Source organism: Urtica dioica, chromosome 4 (genome assembly GCF_054948205.1).
Source record: "Urtica dioica subsp. dioica isolate 48M chromosome 4, U.dioica_male_clone48M_v1_H2, whole genome shotgun sequence".
NCBI lineage: Eukaryota > Viridiplantae > Streptophyta > Magnoliopsida > Rosales > Urticaceae > Urtica > Urtica dioica.
This window is the reverse complement of record NC_142759.1, coordinates 15577239-15593686: the sequence shown is the minus strand read 5'-3', so window position 1 is coordinate 15593686 and position 16448 is coordinate 15577239. Positions and strand designations below refer to the sequence as shown.

Here is a 16448-nt window from a genome sequence, read left to right as displayed (position 1 = left end):
ATATCTTCTCCTGCTTGTAAAATATGTAAGAATGAAAACAGATAAAAATATCTTCATACCTTTTAAATTTAAATTAATATTATCTCTCTCTCTCTCTCTCGGCATTGATGGATTCGAAAAAAACTACAACAAATTCCAACGAACAACGACGTTCTCTAACAAACACGTGTAAAATTATTATTTTTTTAAAAATTTAATTTTCATTTTAAACTCTATCATTGAAGAAAATATTGAATTTTATCGAAAATTATCGTAATTAAGAAAACAACGAGTCTTTTTTAAAACAGCGAATACGAAAAAAAATAGATATCACTCTTAATTCAAATTAATTTCGATGATATTTTAAGATCATTGGAATTTATCGTAAAAAACCGGAACTTCTATTTAGTTCGGATTCCGGTGTCCATTTTAAAATAGACCTGAATTTCATGCCAGATACCCAATTCAGCCCACAACCGAGACTGGCCGACAAATTACTGGGCCTGCTCAGTCCGGTCTAGCCCACTTGATATCTCCAAACCCGACCCGACAGTTGACCGTGATGATGATGACGGGGTGGGATTTCAAAGGCTTTTCCATGACGCCACGTCTGTAGCACTAGGAGAGAGCTCTGGCAAATGGCAATTGCCCACGCGCTTCACAGCATGCCACGTGGCACTCCAGGTTTGAATCACAGAGAGAGGGACAGCCTTTGCAAAGCAAACCAAACAAATCACATCCCATCCGATTCTGGGGACCCCACCCATCACTCTGCTTACTGCCACGTGTCGCCTCACCCCGCTGATGGAGTCCGTTTTTGTCTCTATCACACTCACACGCGAGAATTTTATAGCTTTGGAATTCACACATCTATCATATACGCATTCTTTATTGTGGGCCCAGCCCACAATTATAGAAACGGGTTCTGGATAACGATCATCTATTGCTCCATTCCCAATCCCATGACCAACTTGTCATAAATAATATACTCTCTTTATTTTTCTGAATGCGAGAGAGCTTTATTTTTCTGAATGCGAGAGAGTTGGCGATGGTGATAATAGTAATGAGAATAATGTTGTCTTCTTCACACACTTAACGTCTTTCTTTTACTTCACGCTTTCAGGCTTTGAATTTTTTTTTTTTTTTTAAATATTATAAAATTCTTTCTTGGAATTCGGGTTGTGGATTTTTATTTTCCCGCTATAAAGTCTCTCGCTCTCAATTGGTTTGGGAGTTCAAAGCTTGGAGTCTTGATTTAATCCGTGTAAGTAATATCATGATCTGAGTTTACGTTGAAATGAGACTGATTAACTGTGTGAATATCCACTCATTTTGGTACCTAGTTTTTGGTTTTTTAAATTGCTTTGATTGTTTAGAGCTAGAAATACAGAACCTATTTTTTAATTTTTTTTTAGATTTCATTTTCCAAACCTAATTGTCGAGCCTTACGCAATCTTTCTTGGAGTTATCTAGTCAAAGTCTTACAAAAAAAAGGTCTTCATTTCCCAAGACTTTCTTCAACTTCAACTAATCTTTTGTCTCTTAATTTTCGCATAGAGTTGAAAGAAAATGGGTTTAGGTCGATCGTTTCTCAAAATCTCTGCTCTCATATCTGTTTGGCCATTTCTCAATTCTCTATTGCCTGACCGCAGGATCGGAGGATTTGATGGAACATGAAATCACTTCAAGTGTAAGTAATAACAATATTGCCTTTCTTAATCCCTGTGGTTTTCAATTACTGAGTGGTTTCTTTCTGTATTATCACAGGCCTTTGAGAATGCTGCGATGAATACCGGAATAACTGAAATCGCCTCATCAGTGGACGAGATTGTCAACTGTTTGTTGACTCTCGCTGGCTATATCGGCCAACAAGTTATTCTGTTCATAGGTGAGCTTTTACAATCACACAACGAATTTTTCGCATTGAAGTGGTTCGTTGTTTGAGCTTCATTAGTGATGATGATGTTATTTCAGAGGATCTTGTACTCAAAGACATTAATCGATGCTCAGAGAATATAGTGTTTGGTTCTCCGGAGCAAGGTATGGGTACTGACCACAATACTCGGCCCAGAGTCGGTGATAGAAGATCCGAAGAACTGACTGTAGATACAAGATCTGACATTTTAGGAATCACTGATTTTTATTCGGGTCCCCTTTTCGTTTTTCAAGGGTAATTCCTAGTTTTATTTTTCACCTTTCAATCTAACAAGCATTTCGAGGGTGATATCTTCTGTTCTTCGAGGGAAGTGGACCTACATTTATACACGTAAAGTGTAAACAGCTATAATTAATTGCGATTTTAATTTTTTCTTTTTCTGTGGAAATAGGTTTTTGCTCCCGTTATGTGGAATACGGTTAGCCTGGAAGTCGGCAGTGTCGTTTTGCAGATGCTATTTCTCTTACATTATACGCTCTCAAGCTCATCTCTGCAGGTGAAAAAGAAAAGAAAAGTAAAGAGGAGACAATTCTCATTTGCTTTAGTTACAAAAGCTTAAATGTTGTTTGGTTGATTAGCATTAATATCTGCACGTGTTTTGGTGGATCACCAGCCTTGTTTCTCGAGTAAGAAAGACGCTGCGTGGTTCTTCAGATGATATTGGGTGGTTACAGAAAACTCCGGGCTTGCCTCCCGTGAAATATGGCACGACGAGATTCATGGAATTGCTTGAAGCAATTAGGTACACAATACAAAAATCTTATGGTCTTTAACGACTGGGCGTCGATTTGTGATATTTTTAGGAAATCGGACCTGAGTTAGAGTCTCTTAGAAAGTTGGACCTGAGTTAGAGTCTTTTGAGGAATAATAAAAAATCTGCAAGTTTTTTATGAGATATTTTTAGGACTCTTCAATGGACATAAATTCTTTTGCAGATGCCTAAAAATAAGTTAAAAAGACTACAAGAAATGTAAATTTGAGAAAATTACAATCGTGAGCTTTTTTCCCTCAAAAGACTTATACTCGGATCCAATTCCCATGATCCAACTTGATACATTATAGTATGACTCCAACCTTATGATCTTTAACCCATTGGGCCTCGACTTTCAATAGATCATCTTGCTCGGTGCATGACAGTGTGAGCCAAACAAATCGTCTGATTGTTCTACTGTACTGATTTTATTTTATTTATATTGTATTTTATTGCAGGAACGGAGAGCACAGCCTGCCCAACTCCTATGTTTATCTACTTATTCCCGGTATGAAAACCAGAATTTTTCGAAAGAAAAAAAATGAAGCTTTTTCAAGATCAAACACAACATGGTGATCTAACGTTCCGATTTGCAGGCCTATTCAGCAATCACGGACCTTTATACTTCGTGGGAACTAAAAAATTCTTTTCTAAAATGGGCTTAGCTTGCCATATCGCGAAAATTCACAGCGAGGTATTGGATGTTCATGATCTGGGATCTCAAACAATCCATGGTTTAAACTCTTGTTTTTTCTTGCGGTGTAAGGCATCGGTGGAGCACAATGCTTGGGAACTCAAGCAATACATAGAGGAGCTGTACTGGGGAGCTGGCAAGCCTGTGATGCTGCTGGGTCACAGCAAGGGCGGGGTAGACGCCGCGGCCGCACTGTCCCTCTACTGGTCCGATCTCCGTCACAAAGTCGCCGGTCTAGCGCTGGTGCAGAGCCCTTACGGTGGTACTCCCATTGCTTCTGACATTCTGCGCGAAGGTCAGATTGGTGACAAGGAAACCAGGAGGATCATGGAGCTTCTCATTTGCAAATTCATCAAGGTCAGTCTCACTCCTTACTTATAAAATGTTTTGAAAATATTACAATATAATCGGGGGATCGAGAGTCCCAGGTCTCTTTTAGGAGGAAGTTTCTCCGCTCGTATAGTTTCCATGCTGATTCTGTATATATAATTTAACATATTCATAATTATTCTAAACCCAGCCTTTTACTTGCAATTAATTATTACTATTACTGCCCTTGACTTTTTTTTTTCTTTGGCAGTTTCACATATTTATATTTTTTAACAGAAAAATTCACAATATTTGACTTTGCAAGGGTAATATATTTCGGTGTAAAATATGTCATCCCCTCATATATAATGTCTGTTCAGAGATAAAATTTACATAAAGCAACAGATTGAGGGAAGAAATTCCCAAAGCCAAAAATGCATAGTATATGAGGGCGTCGGAACTTTTTAAAATTTGATGTTTTAGAGACAATCTTTTGGTTCAAAATTATATGATTTTTTTTTTCTTTCTTAAAGGCCTCCTCAGATTATTATCTTATTTTTTACATACCTCCCCTAAAAAAAAAAAAAAAAAAAAATCAAAGTGGCGAGCACCCGAGCCAAATGACACATGGGTGCCACAATTGAAATTATTTCAGGGCGATATACGGGCATTGGAGGATCTGACGTACGAGAAGAGGAAAGAATTCGTGATGAAGCACAAACTCCCGGAGAGACTCCCGATCGTGTCGTTCCACTCGGAAGCGAGCATCGGGCCGGGAGTGCTCGCGACAATGACCCACATCGCCCACGCGGAGCTCCCTTGGCTGCTCCCGATCTTGGGGGGCGAATCGGACATTTGTCGCCAGGTCCCGGTGGTGATGCCGGTATCGGCCGCGATGGCTCTCTGCGCTCTCCACTTGCAGCTCCGGTACGGAGAGAAGAGCGATGGCCTCGTGACTTGCCGGGACGCCCAAGTCCCCGGCTCCGTCGTGGTGGTCCCGCCCCGCAAGCTCGACCACACCTGGATGGTCTACACTTCCTCCGATAAGACCGAAGCCTGTGAGATGTGCGAGGCTTTGTTGACTCTCCTTGTTGAGATTGGAAGCCTCAAACAACATCATCAACAATAGAAACAGTGCTTGTTTGTTGTGCTTTCCCTTGAAGACCAAGGGAAAGGAAGGGGACAAGAAAAAAAACATTTTGGCAGCGGAATTTTTTACGCTCTCAGTCCATGATTTTTTTTTTTTTTTTTTTTTTTTTTTTTGGGAGACTATTGATTATGAAGATACAGATTATTGAAGGTTAACGAGATACTGCCCACAAATTGAACCGAATGTTTTAACGGATTTTTATTCCGCGTTGTGAGAGTTATAAATATTTGTCAATATTGAATTATAGTGAATGAGAAATTGATATTGCTTGGAATATGTTAATAAAAATTACTTTTATGAATCAGGTGAAATTACAAATTTCTCATGCGGAAGGAGAATGAGAAAATGCATAAACTTTTATAGCCCGTATATGCATAAGGTTGCCACCGCGCCGCCGTTGTTCGATCGAGCGGGTGGGGCTGAGTCGGGCTTTGGTTCGCTTGGTTTAGATGTGGTTATATCCTATCTCCTTATTCCAGATTTCACCTTTCTTTTTTTGTTATTACATAAATAACTCTTTTTATGTTATTTGTACAACAAAATTAATGGGCAAGATGCCTATGGACGTTTCTTGAGCAATAGTGTACTCAGACCGTTTTTTTTACTTCATTTGCCTTAATGGCTGAAGTTATAATGTTGGACTTTTTTGGGTTACGAGTGTTTTAGTCTGTGTCTTAGAATACAAGTTATGTACGCTGAGTACTTTACTTAGTCGTTTTCATACTTTTATTTTGTTGTCGTTTTTATCCTTTACTTATACGACTAGTCGTTTTGACTTGTTCGATAAGTTTGTTTGTATAAAAGGAATTAAATTCCTTTACAGTTAATCAATCAATTCATTACAGTTTCTTTTTCTCTCCGATATTCTTTTATGGATTCTCTCTCTCTCTCTCGTTCTGAGATTCCAATATGGTATCAGAGCAACTCCGCTCTTTCTGATTTTCTTCTCCGATCTCAGGCGTCTTTTCTATCTTCTTTTTGAGCTCCTTTCCTCTTCGCAATCATGCCGGATCAGGAAGCTTCATCGTTGGAATCGCCGATCACCGGAATCAACAACAACCAAAGACCTAGGTCTGTCCTTGATGATCCATACTACTTGCATCATTCTGATTCTTCTGGAGGCTCTCTTGTCTCGAATGTCCTTGTCGGCACGAATTACACGGCGTGGAGTCGATCGATGCTGATCATTCTTGAGGCAAAGAACAAATTAGGTTTTATTGACGGTACGATCAAGAAACCACCTCCAGAGGATCCAGATTTCGTCCGCCTATGGAGTCGCAACAACAGCACCATTGTGGCGTGGATCATGAACTCTGTGAGCAAAGAAATTGCTGGAAGCCTTCTTTATGGAGGAACAGCCAAGGAAATATGGTATCAGAGCTACAAGATCCATGGTTATCCACCAGGATACAAATTCAAGACCAAGCCTCAAGCAAATGCAGTGGATGCGACTGGTATGGGAGGAATCATCGACGGATCTGCACTGAGCAACACCTCTTCTCACCTCTCAACCGAGCAAATCCATCAGCTAATCAGCCATCTCTCCAATCAACTCACCACTCAAGTGTCCACCTCAGGAGAAGTCAACCTCACTTCTTCAAAGACAGGTTTATATGGTTTGGTTAATTTTTCTCATTCTTGCACTAATTCTTCTCTTGGCGCTTGGATTATGGACTCAGGTGCCACTAGGCATATTAGTGCTGAGAAATCTTTGTTTAGTAAGCTTAGGAGTGTTATTAACTCCACTGTTACCTTACCAAATCGCACTATTATCCTTGTCCATTTTATAGGTGACATTGTTTTGAACTCAGATCTGACTCTTCATCATGTTCTCTATGTTCCTAGTTTCAAGTTTAATTTGATTTCTGTTAATGCCTTAACCAAAGACTCTAAGGTTGCTGTTACTTTCACCTGTGATTCTTTTTTCATTCAGGATATCAATCACTCGAAGATGATTGGGAAGGGTAGGCTTTATGAGGATCTGTATGTTCTCACCAAAGACATCATCACCAATTCCAATACATATGTGAATAAAGTGACTGCTCAAACTTGGCACCAACGCCTAGGTCACCTTTCTTTTAAGCGTTTAGACTGTCTGAAATCTCGTTTATCTTGTACTATTTCTGATCATGATAAACACTTGCCTTGCTACATTTGTCCCTTAGCTAAGCAACATAGATTGCCTTTTGTTTCTGCAAATCACTTTGCTGCTAATGTGTTTGATTTGATACATTGTGACATATGGGGACCTTATAAGGTTACTTCTCGCAATGGTCACAGATATTTTCTCACACTTGTTGATGATAAAAGCAGGTATTGTTGGATTTTCTTGTTGAAACAAAAGTCTGATGTTCATACTGTTTTTCCTACTTTTTGTGCTTATGTGAAGAATCATTTTTCTACTACTATCAAGCAGTTTAGGTCTGATAATGCAAAAGAACTTATTTTCACTGACTTCTTTTCTAAACATGGCATTATACATCAATTTTCTTGTGTTGAAACACCTCAGCAGAATTCTGTGGCTGAACGAAAGCATCATCATCTTCTTAATGTTGCTAGAGCTTTACTTTTTCAGTCACATGTTCCAATTACCTTTTGGACTGATTGTGTGTTGACTGCTACTTATCTTATTAATCGTACTCCTACCCCTAACTTGTCTAATCTTACTCTTTATGAAATTCTTTACAACAAGGAGGTTGACTATAGTCATTTGAGAGTTTTTGGATGTTTATGTTTTGCTTCTACTCTGAGTGCACCTAGAGCTCGGAAATGTGTGATGCTTGGCTACCCTCAAGGGGTCAAGGGATATAGACTCTTGGATCTTAATACCAAGGATGTTTTTCTATCTCGTGATGTTTTGTTCTATGAAAATATTTTTCCTTTTAAGAACATACGGTTTACTACCACCATTGATGATCCTTTTGCAAGTCTTCCCCTGCCTGTCCTGACTCATAACATGATTCACTCATTTCCCGAGTCTCATGTTTCTGAGAGAGTTCCTGATGATCTCACTCACATGATTCACTCATCTAATGAGTCTCATGATCATTATCATGCTCCATCTTCTGGTCCTGATATCCTTGCCTCACAAGAACCAGTCAATGATCAACCTGCACAACCTTTGGCCATTCTTGATCAACATGTTCCTCATGATTCAACAATCAGAAGGTCTTCAAGGACTCCTGTTCCACCAGCCTATCTCAAAGACTATCATTGCAACTTACTTAAAACAGGTCAATGCTATAATTCCAAGCATACTATTGATAAAGTACTTGACTATAGCAGATTGTCTGTTGGCTTTAGAAATCTTGTTTTGTCTGTCACAGCTAATTCAATGCCAGCTTTTTACCACATTGCTGTGAAGTCAGAGGATTGGAGGATAGCTATGGCCGAGGAGATCACTGCCATGCATGCTAATAACACATGGTCAGTTGTTCCTTTACCTGCCAACAAGACTTCTATTGGTTGCAGGTGGATTTACACAAATAAATTGAATGCTGATGGAACTCTAGCTAGACGAAAAGCTCGATTGGTTGCTAAGGGCTACACTCAACAAGATGAAGTTGATTTCCTTCATACTTTTTCCCCTGTTGCCAAATTGGTTTCTGTTAAATTTTTACTTAGTCTTGCCTCCTCTCAGAAATGGTATTTGTCTCAGCTAGACATTAGCAATGCCTTTCTTAATGAAGACTTATTTGAGGAAGTATATATGGATCTACCGCTTGGTTATTTGCCTCAGGGGGAGTATAAAACACATACAGGGAAGTTAGTTTGCAGGTTACATAAGTCTATCTATGGTCTTAAACAGGCCTCTAGACAATGGAACTTGAAGTTCACTGAGGCTGTTCAGGGAATTGGTTTTGTTCAATCCAAATCGGATTATTCTTTGTACACTCGTGGCAGTGGGAATAATTTTGTTGCTATATTATTATATGTCGATGATATCATTGTTTCTGGTCCAAATAAACTTGTTATTGCTGATGTTAAAACCTTTCTCAACTCAGCTTTCAGGTTGAAGGACCTTGGTGATCTCAAATATTTCCTTGGCTTGGAGATTGCTAGGTCAGAGAAAGGAATTGTTTTGAGTCAACGGAATTATGCTTTGCAGATTCTTGAAGACTCGGGTTTTCTTGACTCTAAACCTGTCAAGACTCCTATGAATACTAGGGTTAATCTATCTCTATCTGATGATACACTTATACTAACTGATATTACTGGGTATAGGAGACTCATTGGTCGTTTATTGTACCTAACTATTACCCGTCCAGATATTACTTTTGCAGTTAACTGTTTGAGCCAATTTGTTCATTCGCCAAGGGACAAACATCTACAAGCTGCACATCATCTTTTGCGTTACATTAAGTCTAACCCAGGATTAGGCTTATTTTATCCTTCTTCTTCTTCTGTAAATATTCGTGCCTTTTCAGATGCTGATTGGGGTACATGTACTGATTCTAGGCGATCCATTACTGGTTATTGTGTTTTTGTAGGCGATGCTCTTGTGGCTTGGAAGTCAAAGAAGCAGTCAACGGTGGCGAGGAGCTCCGCGGAAGCAGAGTACAGGGCTTTTGCGGCCGTGATGAGTGAAGTCTTGTGGTTGCAGCAATTGGCTAAGGACTTTCAGATTATCGCCGACTCAGCTTCCGTGATTTACTGTGACAATCAAGAGGCAATGCACATCGCTTCGAATCCAACGTATCACGAAAGAACCAAGCACATTGAGATTGATCTTCATTTTGTTCGGGAACATCTCAATCGTGGCATGGTGAAATTACTTCCTATCCGGAGTCATCTTCAAGTTGCAGACATCTTCACGAAACCATTACCCTCTCTGACGATTCTTCGACTGTCATCCAAGATGAACTTGGTCGATCTTTTTTCACCAATTTCATCTTGAGGGGGAGTTTTGGGCTAGAGTATTTTAGTCTGTTTCTTAGAATACAAGTTATGTACGCTGAGTACTTTACTTAGTCGTTTTCGTACTTTTATTTTGTTGTCGTTTTTATCCTTTACTTATACGACTAGTCGTTTTGACTTGTTCGATAAGTTTGTTTGTATAAAAGGAATTAAATTCCTTTACAGTAAATCAATCAATTCATTACAGTTTCTTTTTCTCTCCGATATTCTTTTATGGATTCTCTCTCTCTCTCTCGTTCTGAGATTCCAATAGACTTTATAAACTATAACGTGCGTCAGTAGTTTTATATAATGGAATTGAAAAAGAAATCTGATCAAATATAGTCTATAAATGGTTGTGGTCTTCTCATTCACAGTGGGAAAGAAAAATAAAATAGAGAGCTGAATACATAAAACACTACGTACAACTTACACTCCCTCTCACTACTCTTGATTTGGTTTTTAATTTCTAATACAAGTTCTAGTTCGCCGGAGGTAGAAAAAGTGGTGCATCGTCTACTTCGTACGTCATTCTATCTTGAAAAACGATTGCTCATAATATTTCAACACTCGGTGGAAGAACAATAATACTTTAAAAAAATTGTTTGACGAGGCTCGACGCTCCCTATTTTCTTTTGTTTCCTGGTTTTAGTTATCGGTTGTATTTAATTATTTTATTTCATGTCTACGTTTTTAGTATATTAATTTCTCGTTATTTTATTTAATTATTATGCAATTTGCAATTATTTTTCCCGCCTATTATTTGTAATATGGCTAACAAAAACGTTATACACTTATACTTTTGTTAGATGCACATAAGGAAATATATTTATTTATTTATTAATGTTTTATTTCTTTAACATTGGATATCTGCTTCAGAAACGAGTTAGTTTAGTTTATCAATCGTTTTCATCTTAAAATGTACATATATGTATATCAATAAATAATTCAAACACATGATTCATTTGGTAGATGATGAGGTTTTTTTTTTTTTTTTTTTTTTAATATGTTTGTTTGATGTGGACAAAAGATGTTCTTTGGAAAATATCATACAGGGACGCTAATTGACTTGATAATTTTTTTTTTTTTGGAAGGTTATTGTAAATCGTAATCTTGCATGTGCTTGAATTCGCTAGCACATTGTTCTTGTCTCTTCGCTGTCATACATCGTAAATCAAACCTCCACCAAATTTACAATTAGACCAAGCATTATTTAACCATACTAGCTTCCTAATATTTAAGATATGCAAACCAAAAGTGGTATTCTTCGGCAAACGCTTCGCTCACCACTTTTCACTTTCATTTCTCATATTTGAGGTTTTTTTTTTTTTTTTTTTTCCGTTGTATTTCAAATTTTCAATTATATGAGTGCGTGCGTTTCTATTTGGGTCATTTAGCAGCCCTTTTACTTATAACGTTTTGTATAATAACTAATTTTTTTTGTTAATTTTCTATAAATATCCACCTCAATTTATTTACGGCACTAAAAAAGACAAAAAAAAAAAAAACTCAAAATAGGCGAGAATGTTTTTGAGTATTTTTATCTTTTTTAGTACCGTAAATAAGTTGAGATGATTACTTATAAAAAAATTGGTTATCTAGCGATTCTTAGACTTTCGGGGGTTTATTTGATTAATTTTTTGTTTCTATTTTCATTTGAGAGCTTCCTTGCTTTGAATACTTATTACCCATATAATTTACTTTTCTTATTGAGGTTCTTTTTTTTTTTTTTTTTTTTTTTTTTTTTTTTTTTTTCAACTATCTCTATGATTCATCCCATTTCGACCTCATCAACCATATAATGATTTGTGAATACTATATCAATCATATAATTGTCAATGTATATTTGTGTTTTTTTTTATCAATTATATATATATATATATATATATATATATATATATATAATTAGTTCGTATGTTGTTTAAACTTTAGTACATCATAATATCATAAGGATAATATTGATCAAATAGGTGGCATTTCGGGTCTTCCGTTTTTAGCCGTGGCTCTCTCGGTCCGTCGGATAAAAACATGAAGACTTCCATTTGGTTCCACGTGGATGCAATCATATAGTCCAGCCTAAAATTGAGCAATGCGAAATATTGAGTGTTATCACATAACGGCATTTATAAACATACGAAATTTTGTTTTTTAATTTTTATTTTAGAGGAAATGACGGTATAAATACCTTTTTTTTTTTTATCTAATACACTTAACTATCTAATCTTTTTTTTTCAACGGCAGTATTTTAGCTGCAAAAAAAAAGCTCAAATAGTTAAGTGTATCAAACCGAAAATATTAAGTATTTATACCATTATTTTCCCTTTATTTTATGACGATTTTTCGAAATAAAGAGTACTAGCTAGAAAGACAGTGTTTTTAAAATTATTGAATGTAGTTTGGTCTTTCAACTTTCAAGCTATAGATTGGCACTAGAATGGTAAACTATGTAACCCTCAATCCTCGTGGAGATGTCAAATTGATCAGAGTTTTTTTTATTAGGAAAATTGTCAAAAGTAGGACTAAATTAAGGTCAATTTTCATTTTCCTACTTTTTAAAAAAATTTACCAAACTAGGACCGGTAAAAAAAAAGTCAAATGAGAGATACACAAAATTCTACCTATTATACCATCATACTAATTACCAACCTACAATCTTCCCAATAAAATCTCTTATTTTTTATCTTTCTTTCTATTTTCCCGCTCAGCCCATCGAGAAAAAGAAATTTTTTTTTTTACTAGTCTTAGTTTGGTAAATTTTTTTAAAAAGTAGGAAAATTGAAATGTCCAAAAAATTTAGTCCAAGGAAATGTCCCTTTTACGCTTCTGCTTTTAAAAACGAGCTCTATTTGTTGCTGATCATTGAAAGCATAATATGGGCCACAGTAATGAGATGTTTCAAAGCCCATAAAATTAGCTGACACACCTAAGTCCAAAATTAAATTTTGTAGGCCAATCACTGTCCCCAGGCCTTTACGTATGTGTACCTGACCTTTGGACTTCTTTAAATTGTAGCGAAAAAAATTATTGAAAACCACTGACAATTATTGAATCATTTGCGTTGTACATGTATAATTTACAAACGAGGGAAATATGGTGTTTATTGAAATAAGAAAAGAAAAAAAAAATCATAGAAGATTATGGAAACATGCTGTATATAATTAGTATATGAAAAAAACAATGACAATGACCGATTCATAATTTTGTACCACAAAATTTTATAGCAACGGCGTGTCTTTCATTAGGATCGCGTCAAATCTGCCGGCAAACGAATCGCTCCCTTTCTCCATGGACCCCGTCAACTAGGGCCACAACAGGTCTCAGATTCCCCAGTGCCGCGATGAGAAGGTCGATTCTCGCCGCGGTAGGCAATACAATCAGAAGCGACTATGTATAAATCCTCGGAGCCGGAATGGAATATGCTCAATCGTATTCCGTCTTCGGCCTTCTCGAAGCTTTGCTTCGTCAAATATCAGAACTTCTTCAATGTCACCACCGTCGACGATCCGGAATGGAATATTTTCAATTTGATATATAAAAGATTATATATATATATATATAATTTAGTAATTTTTAATACAAAATGTTATATGACTATTTTGTACATTCAATCTGACGACTACAAGTGGCATTCTGTTTGAAGTTAACGGCGAAAGTGCTAACGGAGGCACTAAAATGTAACGTGGAATATTTTTGCCATAGCAAAAAAAGAATGAATATAGGTATTATTTACCGCTATTAACCACAAACAAAGGGAATATTTTTTCGTGAAAGATAATATCACGAGAAACATAAATTTTGTGGGTTTGAGGATTATAAATTCGATAGCCTTTTTGGCCGTAGGGATAACCATGAAAAATGCCAGATTTTGCACGTTCGTCGAATTTATGTTTGATATGCATGTTTTTAGTGAAACATATACAACAAAAAATAAGTAAATGAGACAGAGAGTGATTTTTCCCAAATAATAAATAATTAGGTGATTTAAATTGAAGTTTTGAGGAAGGAAGTTTATTAATAAGATGTGTGACGGTTAATAAACATTCTCCCCAAATTGAGAGAGGTAAATCAGCTTGAAAACGTAACGATCGTGCGACATCAAGCAAGTGTCGATGTTTTTGTTCGACAATTCCATTTTGTTGCGGAGTGAATATACAACTACGCTGATGAATGATATTGTGTCGTGGAAACAAGATTCGAACTCTTTTGAAGTAAACTCGAGGCCATTGTCAGATCGCACAATTTATAATTGGGGAAGAAATATTCCGCCATTACCATATTCAATATGTGATATAGATGTATTAAATTGACGATTGACTTGATTGGAAAAAACAAGAATAATGTTTGAAAAGTTTCGGATTTGCGTTTCATTAAGTAAATCCAAGTACAACATGAATAGTCATCAACAATTGTTAAGAAATAACGAGATCCATTCTTAGATGGAACAGAAAAAGGACCCCATACATCAGTATGTAATAATTCAAAACAATGAGATGTGCGAGATATACTTGAAGGAAAAGGCAAACGTGATTGTTTTGCTCGAGGGCAAACATCACAAACAAAATTAATTGAAATATTTGAAAAGTTCTAATGCAAAAAATCTAAACATCCTTGAGAAGGATGGCCTAGGCGTGAATGTCATAGGTCAGAATTATCACATGAATGAAAAGAAAATGCAGAATTCAAAACATGAAAAACATCATTATTTAGGAAATAAAGACATTGCCACAATTCACCCCGACCAATCGTCGTCTTCAGCGAACGGGCTTGAAACAAGCAATAATTTGAAGAAAAAATTACATCACAATTGTTGAATTTAATTAATTGTGAGACTATATGAGATTAAATTTGAATGACAGAATATAGAACATATTTTGAAGAACCAATGATTGTGAAATACATATGGTTCCAATGTGTGACCGAGAACCATCAGGTAACTGCACATTGATACATTTGTTTATAGGTGAATATGAAGTAAAAAAAAAAATTAAGAGATGAGCATATGTGATTTGATGCTCATGTGAATCAATAATCCAAGTAGGAGATGAACATATTAAAGATGTACCTGCTAGATTTGTCAAGCGTTATTGTCTTAATCTTTGTTGAGAAGAGCCAATAACTTGTTGTACTGCTCAAGAGTGAAGCTTGCGACTGCCATTGGAGTGGCCAGATTCGATGAGCGAGTTTGCGTGTGGCTGGCATATTTTTTTGGGAAATCCATGAATCTGAAAGCATTTGTCTTTGGTATGCCCAAGCTTATTGCAATGATCACCAAAGGGTTGTGGACGTTTTCCATTGTGGCGATTCATCTGATTAGAGGCAGAGTGAAAGTAGGCCAATTCAATGCTTGGATTTGGTCGGACATTTAGCTCTTGCTATTTTTCTTCTTGATGGACAAGATTTTAGATGCGCTGGACCAAGGGAAACGGCTCCATGAGAAGGATTTAGCTACGAATCGCCGAGAAACTGTCATGGAGACCCTGCAAAATCTCCATGGACCTGTCTTGATTTTGTTGTTCAAAAATAAATTTTCCATTTCCACAGATACAAGGAGATGGTGTAATGATCGAACTCAGCTCATCCCACAAGGATTTGAGTTGTGTGAAATATAAAGAGACCGTCATGCTCTCTTGTTTAAGAGCAGAGATTAATTGTTTGAGTTGATAAATTTTTGGAGCATTTGATTGTGAGAATCGCTCCTTGAGATCAGACTATATTTGAGCCACGCTATCGGCGTAGAGAATGCTCGGTCGAATTTCTGGTGAGACGGAATTGAGAAGCCAACTTCCAACAAGATCGTTGAAATGTTGCCAATTCACCAGCGCACCTTCTTCAGTGGGACGTGGGAGAGAACCATCCACAAGCCATAGTTGTCGGAAGCCCAGGGGCGGCCATGTGCCGAGGGAAGGCCCAGCTGAGGAGTAGAGTGCCGAGGACTGAAGAAGGACTATCTGATGATGCGTGGTGTATGGGTCGGATATGGGGATGGTGGAAGAGGTATTGACATGCATTGATGCAGATTGATAGTTTCAGAACTCATGGTGGTAAGCTTGGTCTAGTAGAAGAAGGAAAGAAAAAAAAATGTTTGGATCTACTAGTACTCTGATACCATATTCAAACGTTAAAAATGAATGGTTTTGAATGAATTTGATTGATGGTAAACTGTTGTATTTATAGCAGTGCAATTACAATCAATGAAATAAATATGAAAGACAAGAAACAAAGATGCAAGATACACGTACATGATTTGTACAGCTAATTGCTGAAAATAATGGTCTAAAATTGCGGTCTACTTTAGTTACACGGTTTGACTATTTTAAATACAAAATATCCTACAATTAATAATAATGTTGTTTGATAAACCATCATCTGATCCAAATATCGGTGCTTTGGATCATGATACACGATCCACACCAAATATCAATGAAATTGATCCATCTTCCGCTTCCGCTTCCACTTCAACCGACTCACGTTTACTTCGTGAATCTTCTCGACGACTTGGTCGTCCTCCAAATCAGCTAAAAGACTACATATTTTCTCAAGTCTCTTCCTCCACCAACTTTCCGTTAGCATCTTGTTTTTCACTTTCTCATTTTAGTCACTCTCACAAGATCTTCCTCACTAATCTTATAAAAAATATTGAACCTCAATCTTTCCATGAGGCAATGAAATCTTCTCATTGGCGTGATGTCATGGCTAAGGAAATACTTGCCCTCGAATCTAATCATACTTGGAT

General features: G+C 36.9%; 1 protein-coding gene across 3 annotated transcripts; it reads left to right on the top strand.

Annotated features, from left to right (window-relative positions):
• The first annotated feature begins 1002 nt into the window (after positions 1–1002).
• On the top strand, positions 1003–5088 carry LOC149400793 (uncharacterized). 3 transcript variants are annotated; one of them, XM_089613746.1, is made up of 10 exons: positions 1003–1243; positions 1632–1669; positions 1747–1867; positions 1954–2149; positions 2307–2411; positions 2529–2657; positions 3125–3174; positions 3263–3360; positions 3433–3717; positions 4325–5087. In XM_089613746.1, exons 2-10 carry the CDS (start codon positions 1646–1648, stop codon positions 4796–4798), a joined length of 1482 nt encoding a protein of 493 aa, XP_089469872.1. In that variant the 5' UTR covers positions 1003–1243; positions 1632–1645; the 3' UTR covers positions 4799–5087. The 3 variants fall into 3 exon arrangements, with proteins under 3 accessions (XP_089469872.1, XP_089469871.1, XP_089469873.1); XM_089613745.1 differs by having other exon boundaries at positions 3263–3717; positions 4325–5088; XM_089613747.1 differs by lacking the exon at positions 1003–1243 and having other exon boundaries at positions 1954–2019; positions 3263–3717; positions 4325–5081.
• The last annotated feature ends 11360 nt before the right edge of the window (positions 5089–16448 follow it).

Coding starts and splice junctions, on each gene's coding strand:
- LOC149400793 (XM_089613745.1), top strand. CDS start 1,646: ATGGAACATGAAATCACTTCAAGT. Junction 1,670..1,746: donor AACATGAAATCACTTCAAGT/GTAAGTAATAAC, acceptor GTATTATCACAG/GCCTTTGAGAATGCTGCGAT. Junction 2,150..2,306: donor CCCCTTTTCGTTTTTCAAGG/GTAATTCCTAGT, acceptor CTGTGGAAATAG/GTTTTTGCTCCCGTTATGTG.